This window comes from Ciona intestinalis, chromosome 5 (assembly GCF_000224145.3).
Source record: "Ciona intestinalis chromosome 5, KH, whole genome shotgun sequence".
Lineage (NCBI taxonomy): Eukaryota > Metazoa > Chordata > Ascidiacea > Phlebobranchia > Cionidae > Ciona > Ciona intestinalis.
Genome location: NC_020170.2, coordinates 2,552,145 through 2,574,338, shown reverse-complemented (window position 1 = coordinate 2,574,338; position 22,194 = coordinate 2,552,145). Strand labels below are relative to the sequence as shown.

At 36.3% G+C, this 22,194-nt stretch overlaps 5 protein-coding genes and 1 long non-coding RNA gene across 10 annotated transcripts in view; 1 reads left to right on the top strand and 5 right to left on the bottom strand.

The window, feature by feature from the left end:
* Positions 1 to 294: 294 nt before the first annotated feature.
* On the bottom strand, positions 295 to 3,891 carry LOC100177659 (pancreatic triacylglycerol lipase-like). 2 transcript variants are annotated; one of them, XM_026834689.1, is made up of 8 exons: positions 3,568 to 3,891; positions 3,182 to 3,308; positions 2,908 to 3,043; positions 2,698 to 2,850; positions 2,369 to 2,477; positions 1,907 to 2,116; positions 1,336 to 1,501; positions 295 to 860 (listed from the first exon to the last, which is right to left on the bottom strand). In XM_026834689.1, exons 1-8 carry the CDS (start codon positions 3,620 to 3,622, stop codon positions 779 to 781), a joined length of 1,038 nt encoding a protein of 345 aa, XP_026690490.1. In that variant the 5' UTR covers positions 3,623 to 3,891; the 3' UTR covers positions 295 to 778. The 2 variants fall into 2 exon arrangements, with proteins under 2 accessions (XP_026690490.1, XP_002120574.1); XM_002120538.4 differs by lacking the exon at positions 3,568 to 3,891 and adding an exon at positions 3,411 to 3,502 and having other exon boundaries at positions 673 to 860.
* A 173-nt stretch (positions 3,892 to 4,064) lies between these two features.
* On the bottom strand, positions 4,065 to 4,955 carry LOC113474281. The gene is made up of 2 exons (XR_003395938.1): positions 4,431 to 4,955; positions 4,065 to 4,181 (listed from the first exon to the last, which is right to left on the bottom strand). It is a non-coding gene; the product is annotated as an uncharacterized LOC113474281 (long non-coding RNA).
* Positions 4,956 to 5,042: 87 nt separating this feature from the next.
* LOC100176931 (ankyrin repeat domain-containing protein 13C-like) lies at positions 5,043 to 7,499 on the top strand. Its single transcript, XM_004226010.4, is given in 3 exon segments — positions 5,043 to 5,793; positions 6,036 to 6,702; positions 6,704 to 7,499. Coding segments are annotated over 3 exon segments (1,446 nt in total). The 5' UTR covers positions 5,043 to 5,167; the 3' UTR covers positions 6,857 to 7,499.
* A 168-nt stretch (positions 7,500 to 7,667) lies between these two features.
* LOC108949507 lies at positions 7,668 to 9,137 on the bottom strand. The gene is made up of 4 exons (XM_018811929.2): positions 8,898 to 9,137; positions 8,409 to 8,552; positions 8,077 to 8,144; positions 7,668 to 7,914 (listed from the first exon to the last, which is right to left on the bottom strand). Exons 1-3 carry the CDS (start codon positions 9,058 to 9,060, stop codon positions 8,077 to 8,079), a joined length of 375 nt encoding a protein of 124 aa, XP_018667474.1. The 5' UTR covers positions 9,061 to 9,137; the 3' UTR covers positions 7,668 to 7,914.
* Positions 9,138 to 9,445: 308 nt separating this feature from the next.
* LOC101243165 (serine/threonine-protein kinase pakG-like) lies at positions 9,446 to 16,225 on the bottom strand. The gene is made up of 15 exons (XM_026834648.1): positions 15,988 to 16,225; positions 15,391 to 15,639; positions 14,973 to 15,090; positions 14,448 to 14,491; positions 14,208 to 14,377; positions 13,894 to 14,002; positions 13,444 to 13,571; positions 13,199 to 13,328; positions 12,803 to 12,966; positions 11,829 to 11,952; positions 11,313 to 11,467; positions 10,941 to 11,070; positions 10,360 to 10,538; positions 9,962 to 10,075; positions 9,446 to 9,578 (listed from the first exon to the last, which is right to left on the bottom strand). The coding sequence occupies exons 1-15, from the start codon at positions 16,223 to 16,225 to the stop codon at positions 9,576 to 9,578; spliced, it is 2,055 nt and encodes a 684-aa protein (XP_026690449.1). The 3' UTR covers positions 9,446 to 9,575.
* A 534-nt stretch (positions 16,226 to 16,759) lies between these two features.
* The window catches only part of LOC100182345, an 8,026-nt gene continuing 2,591 nt past the window's right edge, over positions 16,760 to 22,194 (bottom strand). The window contains exons 1-5 of one of the 4 annotated variants that reach the window (XM_026834687.1): positions 19,233 to 19,553; positions 18,547 to 18,864; positions 18,195 to 18,375; positions 17,830 to 17,891; positions 16,760 to 17,283 (exon numbers count right to left, since the gene is read on the bottom strand). In XM_026834687.1, coding sequence (XP_026690488.1) covers positions 16,979 to 17,283; positions 17,830 to 17,891; positions 18,195 to 18,375; positions 18,547 to 18,864; positions 19,233 to 19,458 — 1,092 coding nt within the window. In that variant the 5' untranslated portion in view covers positions 19,459 to 19,553 and the 3' untranslated portion in view covers positions 16,760 to 16,978. The other 3 variants (XM_018811923.2, XM_026834688.1, XR_003395935.1) reach the window with 3 other exon arrangements.

The following is a 22,194-nucleotide window of genomic DNA, read 5'->3' as shown; positions in this document are numbered from 1 at the left end:
GGATACCGTTTTATAATTCTTTGAATGTTCTTTGTTTAATATCAAATGGGACGAGAAAATAGAGTGAAAAGTTGCCTCATTTTTCCCCATACTACTTTATCACGTAGCGATACAGACAGGAAATCTCTACCAGCGATGGAAAAGCGCCAAATAATTTGGAAACAACCATATGTTTAAATAAACGCTTCTGCCGAAAACAGAGAAAAGAAACGAAGAATCAACCAGAACCTTAACGGGAAGTTATTAAAACAAAACTAACTCTTCCAGCGTGTATAATAAACACTCTATAGAATATTCAATGTTTTTTTTCTTGATAAATATTCTGGACAAAATTTACGTAAGACTTCATAGGGACTAACATTTAGGTACAGGTTAAGCCGCGTATTATATGTTGCTGTTACGTATATCATTGACAAAAAGTATATTACTGTCGAATAATTCCATAACATCATTTTTCTGACTATCATTAAATGGGGGTGGGTAAAAAATAAATAAAAAGTCTCGTCTGACCAAGTGTCCCATCCTCCCCCATCCTATCTATATTTTATTACGTATTAGAATATCGTAGGGTTAAACTGATCGAACAGCTGGTGGTAAGTTGACACAGGAACTTAAGTAACTTTGAAGGTATATTAGGATTATTTAAGCATGGCTCAATACTGTTTTTTATGTTTTACGACATTGTCAACTACGAATGTTTTATATTTTGACACTTTTATAAGTTTATGACAAATATCGAATGAAATATATCAGTGCTGGCAGTTACTATATATTCAGCTTAAGTAAACGGCACTTCACTTCTTGTTTGCAGATAATATTTGACAGAAACTGCTTTCTGTGCGTTGGCGTCCGAGTAGTAACTGGAAATGTACAAAATAAGCTTTAGATAAGATCTATTTATAATTGAATGAAAAAACTAGCTTTAAATGATGAATGGGAATTAGATTCTTACAATATCTTATAGTAGGATGAGGTAAAGTAAGACATGTTTTAATTCTTATTTCTCGCGACAGTTGTAATTATTAAAGAGAGTTGTAATTATTTAAAACACGATCAGGAAATCCCTCAAAAATCATTAGTACAGTAGAGTGGGGGAAGATGGGACACCTTTCAGCTCTATATTTTCTCGTCACACTTAGCAGTAAACAAAGAACATTAAAAGAATAACAAAACTATATCCTCACGACTCCCATATATACCGTTGTTAATTGTTTTAAACAAGATCAGGATATTTAGATATTATGTGCTAAATGTGTCCCATCTTTCCCCACCATGTTATATATAGCAAGGAGGGCAGCAGAAATCAGTTTATATTGACTTATATGTGCGACTCACCCTAAAGTAGCGCATCCGGCTTCAGCGCAGTTATCGCATTTACCCGTCAAGTAGGAATCGTAGTCAGCACACGGGTGTCCGATCATGGGAGTTTTAGCGTTCACGATCGAATCGATCATGAGTTCACATGAACGACCGTGATTGCATGTCACCTCCCACCAGTTACCTGGGTTTAAAACAGGGTTACGACTAAAACTAACTGCGGTTGTAAAATGCTTTTTTCTTTAGTTAGGCTGCAATTAGTACTGATGTCGGTGTGACAAAATAAATAGTTACTGCGTTGGTGAAACTGCAGTACAAATGTTTTGGGGGATTTAGCTTTTCTTTAAAGATATGGTGCTGGGGTTAATTGGGACATGTTTTAAATTTTTTTCATCCCATTTGTTAGTAAACAAAGAACATTAACAAAATTAGCGTTGTTATTTTACAAAATACAATAATGAAATATGAAAGGTGGGTCTTTACTAAAACAACGGTATTCTCTTTTACCCCGCACAGGTACTATAAGCTAAATTAAAAGGTGCAGACGTCTAGACTCTTTACAACACAAAGATTATAACGTTGTAATTGCCTGATTCTTCTTCGTTGCCAGGGCAGCCGGGTTGGTCTTGTCCTCCGTTGGGATAAAAGTCGGCATGTCCCACCGGGTCCATCATGCCCCATCCAAATTGCCAGTACGGTTTTCCGTCAGTATGTATGGCATCCACATACAGCGCGTCTGTTGGGTCGAGCCGTACTACGGGATCCGTTCCTTGATAAAACGGCTCAGCTGGATCCAGGCCTAGACCATTGAAAGTTTGTATTACAATTGCTTCAACCCAGTGCTGGCTACTTACAGGTTGTCGAAATTGTCAGCAATACAATAAAAAATAGGATCATCCACAAAGATACGTGCGTGGTAACTCGGCGGACATGCGGTGTATGAACACCCGTGTTATAACGACTACCGCTGCCCGACACCCGAGGGTTAAACAGGCTTCATTCATACAATATTATGAAATATGCAACACAGTGGTATCACACCTATACGCACCGGTAATTCGACCTAAACGTTTTAATCTTTCACCAGCATAGCCAGCAACGTGTGCGCCCAAGCCGTGCCCGATGATGTGAGCATTCTTTTCCAAAGCTCCTGATTGCTCCTAGGATGACAAGAGTAACGTCAAATTTAAGCTATAACATAGGAAAATTACTTGACGTGAGGTAAGATAGGACATTTTTTTTTATTTTCCTTTCGTGTTTTTATTCTCCTTTCGTACCATTTAGTAGCGAGGAGAGTATTTACGAATTGTATAACCATGGCCCGGGAATTTACGCAACTTTTTGCAACGAAATTTCAACATCGCACTTTGAGTGTGTTACCTCAAGCCTGTTAATTAAGAGAGCAATCTCCGCCCCTACGACACGAGTGTTGGCGGTAGCTTGGCCGTAATTGAGCTTAGGATTAGCTCCTTGTTCCCAGTTAACAACAATCACGTTTACATCTTCGGCATCCAGCAACACGTTTTTCATATCCTAAAAACGATGGGTTATTAAGCACTTAAATTCATAATATATGATAGGCCTGTATACCTGAACCCAACTGGTTTCTCCACTCGACACAAAACCGTGGACAAGAAATTTTGTTGGTCGGATGGCACGAAAATGAGAGTTGTTTATTGAAGTTTGGTCATTGTATTTTAGTACGTTATAGGTTCTTCTGTTTAATCTAGAAATCGTTCAATAAAGAACTATTTTCTAGCTCAGATTAACACAACAGTTAAAAAAAACGATAACCTGCTCGACTGCCGTTGATGGAGTGCTCTGTATTTTCATTTATAGACTACAAAATGTGTACTTATTTTACCTGGTGTACAGCCAAAACTCGGTGTTTAATTCAACCGGGCTCCATGGAAGATAAGGTATTGGTCTTTGTAAGCTGGTAAAAGGGCGACTATCTCCGAAACAACCAAGTTCGTCAAAGCATACCTCCCCTGTTTACAGATATATCATATAACCTTGATCATATTTAAACTTACTTTTACATATAATGCTATCACATTAACGTGTATTGTTATTCTTTTAATAAAACTTACTTGATTGTACGCTGGCTACTAGTAGCAGTAAAGTTGAAATAAACAGCATTTCGGCGGCAAAAACTTATTTTAGACGTTTTAAGTAATAGTTAATAGTTATGTGGTCAGTCCATATCGCAGTATATATAGGCTCATGCGGCCCTGGTTAATCTTACACCTGCTGTATCCCACAGACTTATCGGAACTTCGGAAGGTTCCTTGATAAACAACATCTGTGACCTCTACTTAGCAGATTAGCTATTGGCTATAGTGCATATGTATCTGGCCCTTGTCAACATACGAGTTGGCAAAACCTTTTACTTGGGAGTTAAATTTAGTCCTAATAATCGAAATAATACATTAACGCCGTGTGAGATAATAGCTTATGTCGATAAAGCTACATTTGAATCAGCTGTAGAAAGAGTGTCACACCACTATAAGTTGGAGAATTTCCAGTTTAAAAGAAAAAAAGAAATATTGAAAAATTAGTTTCTTCAATTCAAATAAACCTGTCAATTTCCCAGGAATAAAATATAGATCACTTAACAAGAACTTAAAAAAAAAATATTATCAATTACTTTATTTACTTGAAAACTAATATGGGTTTTGCTGGAGAGAAAGGTTAACTAACTAAATAAACAGTGTCTTCGTTGATCAAACAAAAACATCCTGTAAGAAAGCATGGCTATTATTTTATTTATGACTAGAGAAACTTTCTTTCTCCATATCTGCCGACCTCTTTGCAGGGACACTGAGTAGAAGTTAATAACTCCATGTGTATTATGGAGAAATCTGCAATTTAGAATCATATTTATTATTCCATTATTTTACAAACATTTTGTAACCATATTTGTAGAACAAATTACCAGAAAAACAGTCCTGCATCAAAAATACTAATCACAGTTAAATAGAAACTGGTCTTATGTACATTAATAACTTATTTTGTCATAAAACATTTAAATATTAACATTTTGGGTTATTTTGACAGAAAGTAAAAAAAATAGGTGAAACAAATATAGTTAATTGCCCATAATATTTTACAAACTAAAAGAATCCTGCATTGCTTCAAATGTTGATCTTTTTTCATTATCGTGTACATCGCGGCTTTAATTTATCACTCGAAAAGGCAAACAGGCTTTCTGTTTACAAATACAACAACAAACACAACAACCAAAGACTCCTTGAAAAAAATTTAAGATGCGTGTTTCGCGGGCAAAATGACGAAGATCTGTCTAAAATAGACATGAGCTGGAACATAGACAGATTTTTTATTTTGATGCAGGTTTTCTATGTATGTTTTTATAATAACTTTTAAGTTAATTTATTAATTAAAAAAGAGACGTTTTGCTTTTATCGCTTTCATTTTCTAATTTTAGTATTCTTTTAAAGTTTGTTTGGGGAGCGGCTGTTTATTTTTCGGGTGACGGGTGAGGTCAGGCGGTCATACCGAAGAAATAAAACGGAGTATTACGTCGCAGTGTGAATATCACGTAAATCAAAAATGACAGTCACATAGTGCTATAGCAAACAGTATATAAGGGGTAGGCCACCGGTTTAGTTTGCCTTAACTCACTGTGAATTGTTAGATTTAGGGAAAGCCTAATTACGTGTTTATAAAATAGCCTAACAATAAAGTAATGAATGCTTTTCACTTTTGTACAGTTATTTGTTATATGTGGATTAATAAGCTAAGGATAAGGAAGAGATAGTGTGATTTCAAGACAACTTTTAGCTGTTTCGTTTGATAAGTTTGGACTATTTACAATTTCAAAAAGCAAATGCCGAGTAAAACTATGAGTCAAACCAACAGCAGCTCACAACACAGAGCACCAGAACTGGGTTTGCATGAGCTGGTATTTGAAAACAATATTTCACAACTCTCCAAGAAGCTGAATGTAAAAAAGGAGAATGAAAATTTTGAAGAAGTGAGAGACCATCATGGGAATACACCTTTACACCTCGCTGTAATGTTGGGCCATAAGGAATGTGTGCAGTTGTTATTAAAACATGGCCATGAAATTAACGTGAAGAACCACTATGGATGGACGCCATTGCAGGAAGCAGTCAGCTATGGTGACCGCCAGACCATTACTTCACTGTACAGGTTTCTTCGAAAGCAGAAGAAAAATTCTATGAAGAAACAGAAACCAGAAATAAGAGAAGCATTACAAGCTTTGGGCGGTGACTTCTATATGGAGATGCGCTGGGATTTCCAAAGCTGGATACCCTTTGTGTCCCGCATTCTGCCTTCAGACACATGTCACATCTATAGAAGTGGTCACCGTATTCGTATGGACTCCACTCTCGAAGATTTTAGTGAGCGACGTTGGATTCGAGGAGACATTTCAATCATCATTGATTTTGCAGCAGATGGGGAACCTGATGTGTTGCTACTGGACAACAAGTCAGTAAATCATTATTACTTGATTTAATAGCTGGATCTTTGCAATTACTACCAAATAGGCTACCAATTACCTATATATTTTCCTGACGAAAAAGCTAAAAAAAAATACTAATGCAAAATTATGCAATACAAATTTATAGTTTTGGATAGTGTATAGCATTATTTTACATAAAAACCAATAGTTTGTACAACTTGCATTAACCTAGTCTCAACATAAATTAAATGTGTACTTATTTTTTTAGAAACAAAATTTACCAGCATATGAAGCAGACCACAGTACAGGAGCGTGAAGCATCTATTGAGGAGGAAGTTGACATATCGATGAGCACAGACATTGTGGATGCTGCAATGAAGACTAAGGAGAGCGTTATCGAGTCTGTGAACTCAGGGTGGATTTTTACTCATCACAAAGCAGAAAAGATAGGACAGTTTAATGCGGATTTTTACCGCATTTCAAATCTGATGCTGGTTACTCGGAAAAGAAGAGAGCATTTGTCAGAGGAAGATATAAAAAAGAACAAAATGCTTCGAGATGCGATTAGCAAGGGTGAGGATGCTGGAAAGATTCTGGATGAATGTGAAGACAGTTCTGATCCAGAAAGGCGGCAATCTCTTCCTGCTCCTGAGCCGTCAAAGATCACATGGAAACAATATAATAACCACCGTAATTCTGATCCATGCTTGGGTCGTCACAGAAAGGAGAAACTGAATACCAAAAGATTTGAAGCCTCTCTTGGCATGAGTGCTGAGTTTCCAGTACGGCTTGAAAATCTTCTTCCGATCTTTGCGGCTCTTGGAACAAAAGCAAAGTTGTTCTCGAAATTAAAAGACTTTGTAACACTCCGTCTTCCCTCAGGGTTTCCAGTCCGAATTGACATTCCAGTGTTTCCCACAGTTAAAGCTGTCATCAACTTTCCCTCAGTTTGAGTTCCGTAGCAGTATCCCAAGCTCCATGTTCACTGTCCCATCCACATACAAGGAAGAGCCAAGTTGGTTTGAAAAGAGTTGTAAGCAGAGACAGCAGGAGTCCTCTAAAAAAAGAGCAAGCAAGAGCGCAACTTAAGAGCTTTTTCGTTAACACGTTTCACTGGAAGTTCAATCACCTACATTTTAAACCTAAATATGTTTTAGATATTATTGTTTAATTATTTTATTTATTACCTTTATACTTCTTAGATGATATGATTAGTTTTATCCAGGTAGAAAGCGTTCTTCTATTATACTTTCTACCTAAAACTTCTTCTATTAGTAGACAATAACACTGCGAAACCTATGCAAATATCTCAATGCTGTAGGTGTGGCAATATTTTTATGTGTGCTTACATTTTGTGAAGTAACTTTGGTGCAAATGCGTATGCACTAAGCACTCACAATTTTTAAATCGGCTACAATATGTTTTTTAACTGCTCATTTTAACCTTTCATGTAGTAATACTTGTAGCAGTAACACCAAAGATATTACTTGAGGTAGCCCTGTTTTATAAATTCTTTTTACTTTTTAATAATGATAGATGATCTTTTAGCAATAGAATGATACTGCCTAAAATCTTTCAGCCAAGGGCACTTCTTTTAGCAGGTCTGCAATTCAAAATAGCCTAAATTCTGTACATTTCAACGTATCACTGGCCTTTATATTACTGTGTCTCGGACTGCCTTTACACGATGTTTAATTTTTTGTCTTTTCATTATTAAATTACTTCTTTAATACTTGAATGTGCTGATATCATTCGTCGCTTCAATACAATGGTTTAATGATACATCATTGTTGTAATTGTTATGATGGATAAACAAATATATCTATTGTGGTTCCAAGGCCAAGATCTGAATCAATTATCCTAAAAACACAAGCGAGGGACTCGTAATTCTATAACTGTGTACAAAATGCATTTCAGGTGTGTATTAAAAATATGCCATACAAGTTAAAAAGTGGTAGGATTCATTATTTGACCAGATTTAATAATCCAGATAGTCATTTCCTTGATAAAACAAAATATATGCATATTCTTTGTTAAATGTTCTTTAAAGTCATACAAATTGTAGAATTTAGTCCAAATATGTTATTTAATGAGGCGAACGTTTCAGATTGCATCAATCTCGTGACGTCTTTTCATTTCCGTTATCACTACGAAACAAAACAAACAATACGCAATCTGCTCACGATATTTTTGCTTAGGCTTGTGCGTTAAATCGTATCTACCTCAGAAATAATGTTTCAAATTACAATTAGTTTAATCTGGTGAATAGAAAAAAAAAGATTTGAACTAAAAGATGTTTCTCTTATGACCTAATCGTCAGAAGGCTTGTCCGTTTGCTGATCTGATTTTGTACGTCTTTGTTTGCTCGACAGGTGAACTGAAAGTGTAATATATGTCATATTAAAATGCCCTACGTGTGTTGCGTGTAGCCTATCTAATGATTATCTATTAAATGTAATAAACACTTAAGCAGTCTATCGACTCTATACCCATCAAACTGGTAAAGTCGCGTATAGCCAAAGAAAGACTATGATAAGCCTGTACAAACATATACGGGTTCCGACAAAAATAAGTTCATACACACAACTAAAACAAATCTAATGGTTGAATATTTCGACGTTTGGGTTTTAAATACACCTACTGTCATTCGCTATATCTTCCGCGTCGCTGCTTTGAATCTCCGAAACGGAAGTATCGGTTGTAGAAGATGTTTCATCAGCTGAATCTTTTGGCTTTTGATCCTTTTTGTCTTTTATCGCCAAACTTTTATGTCGTGTACTCAACGCTAAAAAAATGTTAATGTAGTAGGGTGGGGGAAGACGGGACACCTTTAGCACATAATATTTAAACACCATGGTTGTGCTTTAAACAATTAACAACGGTCTCAATGGGAGGAGAAAATAGAGTTATAAGGTGTCCCATCTTCCCCCACCCTACTGTACTTTACACAGTTTAAATAAACTGTAGTAGAACGGGGAAAGACTAGACACCTTTAGTCCATAATATTCCAAAATCCTGTTTGTGATGGTTTAAACAATTTACAACGGTCTATGTAAGTCGTGACGGTACGGTTTTATAACTTTTTGTAACTGCCCGGCCCACTATATCTACTAAAAACATAAAGTAATACTTTCATTATTGGCGTCTAACAAGGAATGCGAGTATTTCGAAACTTTCGAGTCTCCTGTAGCGGCCTTTACACGAACAGCAATCGCAGTTGTCTGTTGAGAAATCGAATCCTGAACATCGTGAATACGAGAAGAGATGTTGCTTGGCAACGGAACCAACTGCATACCACGTTCTACAATTCCTGGAGACTTTTTCTTTGCACCAGACTTTTGGCCTGGAGTATTCTTTTTGTTGCTTTCTGATTAATAACAAGCGCTTATAGTTAAAACATGATAAAAATAAGTCTATAGTACTGTGGGATAAACGGGATATACCTTTATCTCATAATATCCCGTATCTTCTGATCGTGTTTTAAACAATTAACAACGCTGCGTTAAAGTCATGGGGCTAAGTTTATAAAAAAATTGTAAACACTCCTTGTTTACTACCAAGTGGAGCGAGGAAATAGAATGAAAGCATGTACCGTCTTACCCCAATCTACAACACCTCGTTCTTTTATTTAGTGCTAGATATTAGAAGAAGTGAAACGAAAAAAAATAAGTCTACCTGGCTGCTGGCTTCAGGTAATTTAGCACCTGGAGAAAGCCAAACTAGTTTGAAAGTTTGTTAATTTTGTCTTAAAACGTAGGGCCGGCGTGTCTTCCGTTGTCGTTGCAACTTCATCGTCAGAATCCGAAATTTACTGTTAGAAAAAAGTTAGAAAAGTTTGCCATATCTAACTAAAACTTGGTCGAAGGTGTATATCTAGCCTATGAAGGCAGCAAAAATAAGTCCAAAATACATGTAGCTTCTACATACCCATCGAGTGGGATAAAATCGGATACCGTTAGCACTGAAACCATTTTCTGATTGTGTTTTGACGCTCTTTGAGGGGGATGCAGTTAGTTTTGTAAATATTTTTGTTTACTTTACCAACTGGACAGGAAAACAGAATGACAACATGTTCCGCCTTAACCCCCCCCCCCCCAAAATTTTTTTAAAAAAAACTTTATTTATTTATTGGGGGTTGGGGGGGGGGGGTGGGGTTAATAAAAAAAAATTTATAAATATAAAATTTTTAAATACTTGAGTGATCTCAGCATATGCTGGGTTCCTATACACTTCAACTTGGCTTGTAAATGATTTCTTCCTTGGAACATCTTCAATTATCAACTTTTCAACTTCATATGGTGAAATATTCTGTGCCGACAAAGATTAAATTATTTCACATAGCTTCTCCTCAAATTTATACGGTGGAGGGATCAAGGAAATGCACAATATTTTCTTCCAGTTAAATGTAAATATGTTTTTAACTGTAAGGGTGGTTGATTGTTGCTTTGTCGCTATATCCTGCTTTTTTTGTTTAAAATGTTGCTAAAAATCGTCGATAACCGAAGAAACAAATAAAGTTTTATTATTATAATAACGACAAAACCGAATATAGTGACAGAACGACAGACCTTTAAACCAAGAGAAATTGTTACCTTATGAGGTGAAGAACTCTGTTCCTTATCGACGCTTGTTTGCTGGGTTGTCGGATCCCGAACCTCATGCGTATAAGATGATATGTTGCTCGGAACCATCTTCGATTCAGGTCTCACAATTCCACTGGTTTCGTTATTTCCGTCGGACTGTGGGGTTGGAGATTCTTTCTTGCCAATTTCTACAATTGTTTGTTATTAATATTGTTTATCCTCGCTACTTATAGTAGCTATACGAAAGGCGTTCTGTTTTAAGCACTCTTCCTGCCCGTTTATACAGGAGTTACCATACATTTAAAATAAAACATAATTTATTTTTATTTTTTTACTATGGCTGACAACTTTGACAACCCATTAGTCACCTCTTGGTTTAAAGAACCTCTGTGTACGTGTGTTAATACACATACGCCCACAGTGGCAGCAACGTCGCACCTCGAACTCATAGCACCTAGGCTATAAAGGCGGGCGCGCTACCGGTGTTTTATTACGATGCGTAATAGGTTTACAAATGGCTCAGTATTTACCCTTTAAACCCCTAATCATATGGTTGCATTACTTTATGAAATAAAAAACACAGAACTTACCCATGGTTACTTCCGATAGTTGTGAACCTGGAGACGGTTCATCACTTTTGATGGAAGTTAAACTAGATGTAAAACGTTTTGTTGGCGTTTCGTTCGTATTCTCATTATCTTCATCCGGATCCGAAATTTCCTGTGATGTTAAATGAATATATGGTAGCATATAGTAGGGCGGGGTATAATGGTACATGTTTTCTTCCTATTTTCTCGTCCCATTTGGTAGTAAACAAAGGATATTAATAGCTAAAATATTTCAATATTTTAAGCAGGATTAGCACATTTTGGATTTAGGTTCATATTGAATATTATGTGCTAAAGGTGTCGCATCTTCCCCCATCCTATATACTATGTCTTTATTAATAGGAAAGAAATTACTTGAGTGATTTCAGCATATGCTGGGCTCCTATGCGCTTCACTTGTAAAAGATTTTCTCGGAGCATCAACTTTCGGTTCATCTTCTTTATTTCGTTCCACCTTCTGTGTCGACGTAATTGGTAAAAAGAAATTTGACACGCTTGGATTTTCGTCATCTGGAATTGGATATGCAGTAGGGGTAAGATTGGACACGTTTTTATTTTTGTTCTCATTCGTTAGTATAAGCAAAAAATATTTACAGAAATATATAACTGTACCCTCACGACTCTTAAAGGGCATTGTAATTGTTTTAATCCCAATCATGAAATATGCGTTATTTAAATGGTAACGTTATACTATCTTACCCCACAGTACTATATAATTCATAACAACGTGGACACTATAGTAAGTCGACACCCTTGTTATAACGACTGTATCTGACCCAACGGGAGGGAAAATAAGTTACATTCATTCATTTATACATTCAGACCTCTAAGGTGAACAGCTTCAGAACAACAAACAGAAAATGTAGGTTACCTGGTTGTCTTGGAGATGGACTCCGCGAGTCATATTGTTTGCTTGGTACATATGAAGAAAGAAAACTTTTCTTTGGGGATTCATTTTTCATTGTAACATTTTCGTCGTTTTCGTTCTGTTTATTCTATCAAATATTTTTTTTGTTTTTATACAGTTTAACAGTTCAAAAAGTAAAACCTGGAAAATATAAACACCACGACGAATATGCTTATCCATGCTATAGCATTTACAAACAAATAAACATCACGTTTATGAGAACACATGATGTACCTGAATGAATTTCGATTTGAACAAATTTGGCTGCATGTCATTATTGGACGATGTCGGATTATCCATATCTTGTTTAACATTTGTATTTTCTGCATTTTCTCCAGGCCTTTTAATGGATCTTAACATTGAAGAGTTAAACATTTCTGGGTTCTCAGGGTCGTCTTCTGCAAAGACAGATATGTTTCGTTTATTGCTATGGTAGGGTAGGGGAAGACACCTTTAGCACACAATATCCAAATATCCTGATGGTGTTTTAAACAATTACCAATGGTCTATGGGAGTCGTGATGAGAATACGGTTTTATAATTCTTTGAATGTTTTTGTTTACTACCAAAGTGGAAGAGAAAATAGAATGAATAGGTGTCCCATTTCCCCCCTATATATATCAATTAGTAAAAATAATACCTTGCTTTCGAAAAAAAGGACAATACTAGCTTACCCACAGAAGAATTTGTTGTCGTTTTAGTTGAGGGTTGATTTTGTTTACTTGGTATAAAAGAAAGAAAGCTTTTCCTTGATGCATCGTTTTCCATCGTAACATTTCGTCGTTTTCGTTTCTTTTATTCTATTAAATTGTTTCATACAATTTAACGGTTAAAAAGCAAAATAATAAAAATGTATACACCACGACCTACATATGCTTATCTATGTTATAGCATTTGAAAATAATTTAACAGCACGTTTTCTAAGTTGGCCTAATGTACCTGAATGAATTTCGATTTGAATAAATTTGGCTGCATGTCATTATTGGACGATGTCAGATTATCCATATCTTGTTTAACATTTGTATTTTCCGCATTTTCTCCAGGCCTTTTAATGGATCTTAACATTGAAGAGTTAAACATTTCTGGGTTCTTAGGGCCGTCTTCTGCAACGGCAAATATGTTAGGGAAAGATGGGACACCTTTAGCACATATTATCCAAATATCCTGATCGTGAGTCGTGAGGATACGGTTTTAGAATTCTTCAAATATTCATTGTTTACTACCAAAGTGGACGAGAAAATAGAATGAACAAGTGTCCCATCTTCCCCCCACTCTACTATATATCTATTAATAAAAAAATACATTGGTTTTCGGTAAAGGACAATACTAGCTCACCCGCAGAAGGATTTGTTGTCGTTTTAGTTGCGGGTTGATTTGGTTTACTTGGTACATATGAAGAAAGAAAACTTTTCCTTGGTGTTTCGTTTTCATTCGTAACATTTTCGTTTTCATTGTTGCGTTTATCCTATAAAATATTTTTTTCCTACAGCAATTTCTAAAGAATAAATGTATACAGAAATTTCCAAAGAAAAAAATTTATACGAAGAAAAACTCACTTGTAGAGAAGATATATTATATACCTGAATTAATTGGGATTTGAATAGATTCGTGTTTTTGCCATTTTTAGGTGTTACTGACTTCTGTAATCCTTGTTTAGCCTTAGGACTTTCCGTATCTTTTTTTCCGATCTCATTAACGATTTGCAATGCTACGGAGCAAGTTACAATTAGATTGTCAAACTTTCTAAATATGTATTAAAATTAAGAGAAAAACTAATAATAGCAATTTCATTCCACACTTCGAATACGCAGGACGACTATAGCCGAAGACGGTGAATTGTAAAATTAATACACATTAGAGGAAAATAAACGTTCATCATGAAATACTATTATAGCTCATAAAGCACTACCGCATCCAGTTTACAAAACACCTTTAGGTGTGTATGAAACAGAACGTTATAACGACCACGCAAGGATAAATAAGTTATACAATCATCCATTTAACTCAGCTAAAGAAACAAATTTCTTTACCTGATGACTTTTTCCCTGTAGTTTCTTCGTTGGTCGGTCCATCTTGTTTACTTGTTTTCTTTCGTATTTCGTTTTCGACGGTAAAACGTGCCTCGTCATTGTTCGAACTCTTAAACATGGAGCAAGGAATTTTATTGCTAATGTTTTCGGCATATTTTAGCCGTCAATATATACTTGATTATATCATTTTATTGTCACCCTCATTCAGACAGATATTGTGGGAATGGAACAAATCTGGACTAATTCCAAGGTCCTTAACAGGAAACTTACCAAATAAAAGAATATTTAAAAAAAAAGAATATTTAAACAATTACCTCGCTCGAGTCAGTGGAGCCACTATCCTTGGTTTTTCCTGTCTGCACGCCAACATTTGCTGTGTCTATCTTATCCTTTAATTTATGCTTTTTTATTTTCTTCTTCTTTTTCTTCAACTTTTTCTTCAATCTCGAAGGTTTTAAAAACGCAGTACGTAATTTGTAGATGTCTAAAATTCGGATTTGGCAGTTAATTTTTATGGACTAAAGGAAAGAAATTTTTCAATTTGCTTGGCTAACCTGAGCTTAACATGTCCGCTTTTTCTCTTATTAGTCTTTCAGCACTGAAAATAGAAGTTTGCAAGAAATTATTTTTCAAATAGGCAAGTGCGAGCAAATTGTATACAGGTTTTGAATGAGTTTTTTATGTATGAGTGGGGTGGGGGGAGACAGGTTACCATTAGCACATAATATCGAAATATCCTGATCGTGTTTTGCAGAATTGACAACGGTCTATGGGAGTCGAAAGGATGCGGTTTCATAATGCTTTAAAAATTCTTTGTTTAATATTCCATGTGGGTCAAGAAAATAGAATAAAAGGTGTCCCATCTTTCCCCCACCCTTCTATATACCTTTTTTGTTTCACAGGCAAAGCTTCATTTTCTAGTAATCTTACGGGGAAATGGTATCTTACTTATTTTCGCAAAACATTAAAATGTCAACAAACTTTAATTAAAACAACATTTGAATGTTAGTTATTTACCCTGTGCTAACTTAAAAACACTAAAAAGCTAAATGCTTACTTAGAAACACAAAAATGCTAACTTGGAAACAAATATTTTGAGGAGAAGTCGAAAGATGACTTGCAGGACAACAACGAATACAGCTGTCGTTGTTGCAGTGTAGAGAACTATTCGTGGCTCCGGGTTCAGTGGTGGGATAACTATATGAATAAATAAATAAATTGACGAATAACTTCAGTTTCTTCAGTTACGTCTACGAAGATCAGAGCAGTATATAAAGTCGTTTGTTAATAAAATAAAAGTACAAATCTTATTCGGTATAAGAGAGATGACCGTTACTTCCCTAGGAACAGTATAATGAAAAAAAAGTATAATGCAATTAAAAAACATTAAATCAGAATAAAGTATGCGTGAAGACCCGTACAATAAAATTACGAATTTGAAAAGAAGACATAAAATGCTATACCTGCCTCAATAACCACATATAACAGTCTACTTACAAGATGGTTTTTGACATAGGATTCTTCCAAAGGTCTCTTCACAAGGCACAACACGCCACAAATATATCGGGTCCGCGTAAAACTCCGAACCCATGATCACACAGTCAAATCCAGGCTCTTTGGGGGGCTTGGGTTCGTATATTCCCCATTGAGTTGCACCAGTTGAAGCGAGACTGCCGTCCGCCCAAGTAAAGGATGTAGAATTAGGAGCTGTGCGTTTGAGTCCGATGAAAAAGGAAAACGGCAAACCTAAGAAATAAGATTGAAATATGAACATTTGGTAGTCTTTTAGTAGGGTGGGGAAGGTTGGAACACCTTTGGCTCGTAATACCCAAATATCCTGATCGTGTTTTAAACAATTACCAACGGTCTATGGGAGTCGTAAAGATATGGTTTCATAATTGTTTAAATGTTCTTTGTGTTCTACCAAACTGGACGAGAAAATAAGATTGACAATGTGTCCCATCTTCCCCCACCCTACTATATAATTATTCAAACAAGATAGCAAAAATCAAATCAACTCAAACAACAAACATGAACAAATTACCAAAAAAACACGACAATATACTAATGCATTCGTACCTATATATAACTAACCTGGTATAACTCCAATATGGTTGACAATGAATCGATGAACTGAAGTTGAGTTTATAACAGCGGGTATTGCTCCGTACAGACGACATTCCTGCTCTGCGTCTCTGTAATTTTCCACGTAAGTCTTATCTATGAGGTAATCCGTTCCCCGCAGCGAATACCATGATCGAATGCCTGCTTCGTGACCATATACTCCGACAATGACAACTGCTAAGAAATAAAAGCGAAGCCTAGGAAACATTTACGGAAGCTGGTTGGTATAAATTGCTGAAAATTTTGATAAACGTGCGAATGTTCTCTTGGAGGTTAACATACAATAACAAGTATTTGCATGACTGTATAATCTTTTTTTACTATGTTTTTTTCAAATTGTTAAACCATAGTTACATCTTTGCCGAAAAAGCTATAATTTTAATTTGTATTTATATTTTCCTAAATAACAACAGAAGATGCTGCCGATTTCAATTACTGCCTGCTGAAGCTGAAACCATGTAAAAGCGCCAAAACGTCATTGCAAATTTGATTTGGCAGCGATTTAGCAGCTCGTGTAAGCTTCCGGTGCAAATTCAGGCAAACCGGCAAAAATCCGGTGTGATTCAGTTTGCGTACTATTTAGCACACGGTGTTACGCTAAAACAACCAACGGAATATTCAATTACTTTATATGATAGTTTACCTGTGGTTGTTCAGAAAATCGTCGAGATCTTGTTTAAAATTAGCAGAAAACTTGTGGAATGAGTGATTCAATGCATATATTTATATATATCCTAATGTTTTGCCTGAACAAATGCACTATATTTGCAAGCATATTCAATATCAAATATAACACGGTTTAAAATAAATATCACAAATCAATGAAACACTTTTCAATTATAACAAAGTCGTAAAGTAAGACTATAGAAAAGTCGTATGGTTGTCCGGTGTATACCGTATGAAAACATTGTGTTTCTAAAAAAAATTGTGTGTCATGCGATGATAAACGTGATGACTTCTGCTATCTATTTTTGGTCACTTGCGAATATACACCCACGTTGCCTTCTGAGTCAATTCCGTTCAAAATGACGTCATTTGCCCTGTCAAGTTTCGAGTACAATCCAGCGGCTGGAACTTTGTTGTTTTCGTTACGCTCTAATGTTGCATATTCTTCTGGTGCTTGCAAAACTCCATAACCAGTATCGTTTGTCGCATTCGGTTGAGCAGAAGTGAACAATTCGTTGTATGCTGCTTCATTTGAACAGCTAGCAGCTGCATTGTTGGTCTCGTCCGCCATGTTATATACGCCATCCGGCACGGCTACAACTAACACAATAAGAGTCTTATTCCTTCCTTTGTTATATAATGAATGCAGCGTTGTTGGTAAACACAGGACATAACGTATCATATTTAAAATAGTAGTAGTGCTATGTCTAGATGCCTTGCATTGTATATGTTAGGTATTTAGATCATATGCCTTTTTACTGCTACTTCCGCATTTAATAACAGGGTATTAGTTTAAAATTATGCACTTTAGCCATAACTCACTTCAATTTTAAAACAAAACTATCACAGAAAACCGTAACACAATTAACTGTAATACAGTAACATTCAACTAACTTTTGGGTTGAAAAGCACATCTGCAATTCCCATTACCCTATACGCCCTACAGTAAACTTTGGTCTGAGAAGCCAGCAGCCGAGACGCTCTGTAAGCGGGGTGTAATCACGCTTAGGGCACGGAATGCCACGAGTAATCAAGGGGCAATCAACGAATTAAACGGTAATAGGCAATAAGATTTTACCAAGATTCACCAAACACGCATGTGTTAGTTGGTAATGGTATTTGTGGAAAAGTTTGATGCATCCTTACCTTCTGCTGCTTGGATTGGCGTCTCATAGACATTCATTTCCACTTCGGGCGCTTTCTTCTCGCTGTAATATGCATAAAACAAGGTGATCCTAACATATATTGTATAAATATAGCACAAGACCATATACTAAAGTATTGTGGAGTAAAATGGGTATCGTTTGCACCTAAATCCAATATTTCCTGATGAAGTTATAAACGATTATTCCAACGCTGTTTTAGTGTCGTGATGATACGGTTGTCTACTTCTGTAAATATTCTTTGTTTACCAACAAACGGGACAAGTAAACAGAGTAAAAAATGTCCCATTTTACCCCTAGCCTACTATATATAAAAGAACAAAGAATTCTGACTGTATCCCATCTCACCTCCTTTGTCGCTTTCTCCACCAACAACATATTACCAACAACACAACAAGCAAAACGAAACCCACGACACATCCAACGATGATGTAAATAACTGTATTGCTCAAACCAGGTGTGTTAACTGAGGGTGAGGTGAATGAAGTTGGCAGAGTAGCAGATGACGCCACTGATGGTGTCGTGGCACCTTTTAGAATAATAATAAAATTATAATAACAATAAACGTTTTTATTTACGGGTTCTAGGCTCCTCGCTGCTAGGATTGTGGGCGTATGTGTCCTTGGGCAATACACGGCAATTACGTCAAGTATAAAATCAAACTGGAAATTGACATTCTATGATAATAGTAACTATATACCGATTGATTTTTCCGGATTATGTGTTGGTGAGCTTGAAATGCTTGCTGTTGTGACGACAGGTTTCGTGCGTCTTACAAGGCTCCTCTGACAGATTATTCTTATTGGGAGATTGCACGCTTCGTCATACCATAAAAAGGGCATGGAATTTGTTTGTAAACCCATAGTCACACAACCCTCGTTCTTGCCCATGTAATTATTCGGTTCGCCAGGATACCAATGTGTTGGGCGAGAAGTAACCGAAGCCCCGTCGTCCCAAATAAACCCATCGCTTGTGTTTTTGAATCTTCGTAAACCGATGTAAAACGCGAACGGATATCCTGATAAAACAGTATTCAGTTACCTTCTGTTATACGTAATAATTGAGTATTCCCCCAAATGGGGCGATATAGTAGGGCTGAGTAGGAAGTGACATGTTTTCACTCCCTTTTCTTTGATAGTAAACACAATTGTTTAAAGAATTGTAAACGTATCCTCGCGACTGTAAAAAAGCGGTATTAATTGCCCCAAACACTATTAGGAAATATGGGATTTTAGAGCTAGCGCTGTCCCGTCTTACCCCGTAGTAAGCTATATATATTATGCTAAGCCGGTCATTTAAGCATCAGTGTTTCTAACAAGATTAGTTTGCAACAAAAAAAAACACTTAAATATATTTACGATATTACACAATAAGGAAGAGACTTACTGGGTACATGTCCTATTTTTCGCACCAGAAACTCCTGTGTTTCGTTGTCCTTGATTATTACAAGACTTCCGTTTAATTTCTGACACTCAGCACTGGCGTTATTAATTCCATCAACTGTAATAGAAGTTGAAATGAAATATTCCTCTTGTCCAAATTTGTGCCAGGAAATGTTCATAGCGTTGCTCCAACCAACAACAAACAACGCAATTAAAAAGAATATTTCCATATTCACATCGATGTATTAACGTAGCCGTATGGTGGCTGCAATCTAAAGGCCAGTTGTAGAAATAAGGTTCCTGTTGCTAATATTTGCCAAATGCAAGGAAAATCTATCAGCAGCAGATAAAACAGTAGATAAAAATAAAAAAAAACTAATAAATTAACAAATCATATCAAAGTTCCCGGGTAGTTAAAGTCTTATTCATATCACTTCCACTTTCCACAAACGTTAACACATTATAGCCTATACTGGTTTATACTAATACTTTCTCAGCGCTGTCTAACTATTGTAAACTAATGTGAGTATATTTGGCAAAACTGCAAGTAACAGATTGCTAGCTGAATTATTTCTCACTAAAAATTGAAATTTTAATGTTCTGTATTTACCAGCAACAGCTCTTGTTTACACAACGTTGGTAAGACTGCTTCTGATGACACAAGTAGTGTCTGCTGCATTAGAAACTTACAACGCGTGAAGTGAATCACCGAAGTCAGCCATGATTCAATGCAAACTATAACAACGGTTATTTAAACTGAACTATGTACAAGTGACCTGCCATAGCACATGTGTTCACCCTTATAAAAAGCGCCGCAAAAATCATAGGATATCTGATTAACGTAATATAGACGCAGACGATAAAACATCGAAACACATTTAGTATGATTAGTTAAGTTTTGAATTGTGCCCCCCCTGTTTAGATAAAGCAGCTACGCAAAAAAATGCTACCAAGGATATTGGTCACGGTTTGCCAGCGGCAATATATTACGTAACATGCAAAATCGGGAATAGATCCCGAATCCTTATGGTTGCTGCCTGAAACTTGGTATAAAGCAAGTGAAGTCACCTTTGGGAGGGTCTGACTCATACGAACACGCGGAAATGTGAACAAAAATAGAAAGTAGACGCGATCACGTTTACTGCAAAAGCATGAAGACACAGGACTTATTCCTATTTCAGCTATCGGAATAACGGTTATGTTACATATCTAAACGTTGTAACCATAAGAAACTTCTCTGCATGTATAACCATTTTTATATAAATTCTCTGTTTTACGAGTTGCACACCGTATGTAAAAATATGCAAAAATTCGATGTACATTAATAATTGTAATCAAACACTTCATAAGTTAAGAATTGTAATAAAACACTTTTTTTAAATCTTTTCGCCAATTAGATCTATGCATCACATGATACTTCGTCGTACGTAGCACAATATACAGGTTTCATTTGTGTCTTACTGAAGGTCTTAATATACCCTGCATCATCGTAAAGAGTAGGACTGGTGATGTCGTTTTCATATACCACATTTTGAGCTACTGAAATTAAAATGTAAATGAGGTTTAAAATAAGTACGGGCTTTAGACAACAACTGCTTGTTACGTTGTTAAACCCTATGTACTGTTACTTGTAACAAGTTGTGAGCAAATATGACTTTCAAAAGAAAACCTTCACAACTGGCTTTAACTTCTTATTATGCGACCCAGTTATAAGCCAGTTTTTTTCTAAAAAAGCAAACGACCAAGACAAGCTTTGTAACGGGAACTTGGCCCCGCAGAAATATTGTATAGCGCCACCAGTAATCAAGCAATTAACGAGGTGTAAAAGGGCAACCAGCATTTTTCAAGTTCTAATACGCGGTCATTGGAATCAGGGCATAAATCAAACACGTACTCTGGAAATTACAACATATTAATGAGTACATATATAAACTTGCCTTTTGGACTCATTGGGATTTCATAAATATGGTTTTCGATCTGCGGTTTTCCACAACTGTAGAGAAATGTAGCATTACAACTTTTTATATATAATCCTGTGTGTCATATACATTACCTCTTATGTCGCCTTTTCCACCAACAACATATTACCAGCACCACAATAAATACAACGATACCAACGGCACATCCAATGATGATGTAAATAACTGTGTTGCTCGAACCAGGTGTGATAACTGAAGGGGTGAATGGCATAGTTCTAGGCGTCACATCTAATGTTGTGGTGCCTTTTGGAAAAAATGAATCAGTGAACGTTCGTATAACTTTCTTTGTCTTCGCGTGCACGGGAAAACGCGACAGTCGTTATAACAAGGGTATTTGGGTTCCTACACCTCGTACCCGCTTACGAGTTACAACGTAACTTGTGTTTTTTTATGAGCAACATTCGTGTCCTTAAAAGGTTAAAATCCTTTAACCGGTACCCCTATGCTTGTTAAGGGTGATTGCTTTTTTTCTGTTAGAATGACTTTTTGGATAACACGACAGTGATCACTTATGAGTTGGAGCAACTGCCGTAAAGCGTCTTGCCCAAAGACACATGCGCCCAGTGTCGTAAACACCAACGAGCTTTGCCACACTGCGCCACGGTGAAGGAAAATATGAGTGTTTTGTGTTGTGAGGTTTAATAAAAGCTTTATAGTTTAGAACGAAGCAATTTGGTATTAGAGCCAAACAAATAGGCTATATGATAAAGGTCTAGTTTGATACATCGTTTTAATATTACCGGTTGATTTTTCCGGATGTGCTACCATATTTGATGAGCTTGTAATACTCGCTGTTGTGACGACAGGTCTCGTGCGTCTCACAAGGCCTTTCTGACAGATTATTCTTGTTGGGACATTGCACGCGTCGTCATACCATAAAAAGGGCATGGAATTCGATTGTAAACCCATAGTCACACATTTCTCGTTCTTGCCTATGTAGTAATTCGGTTCGCCAGGATACCAATGTGTTGGGCGAGAAGTAACCGA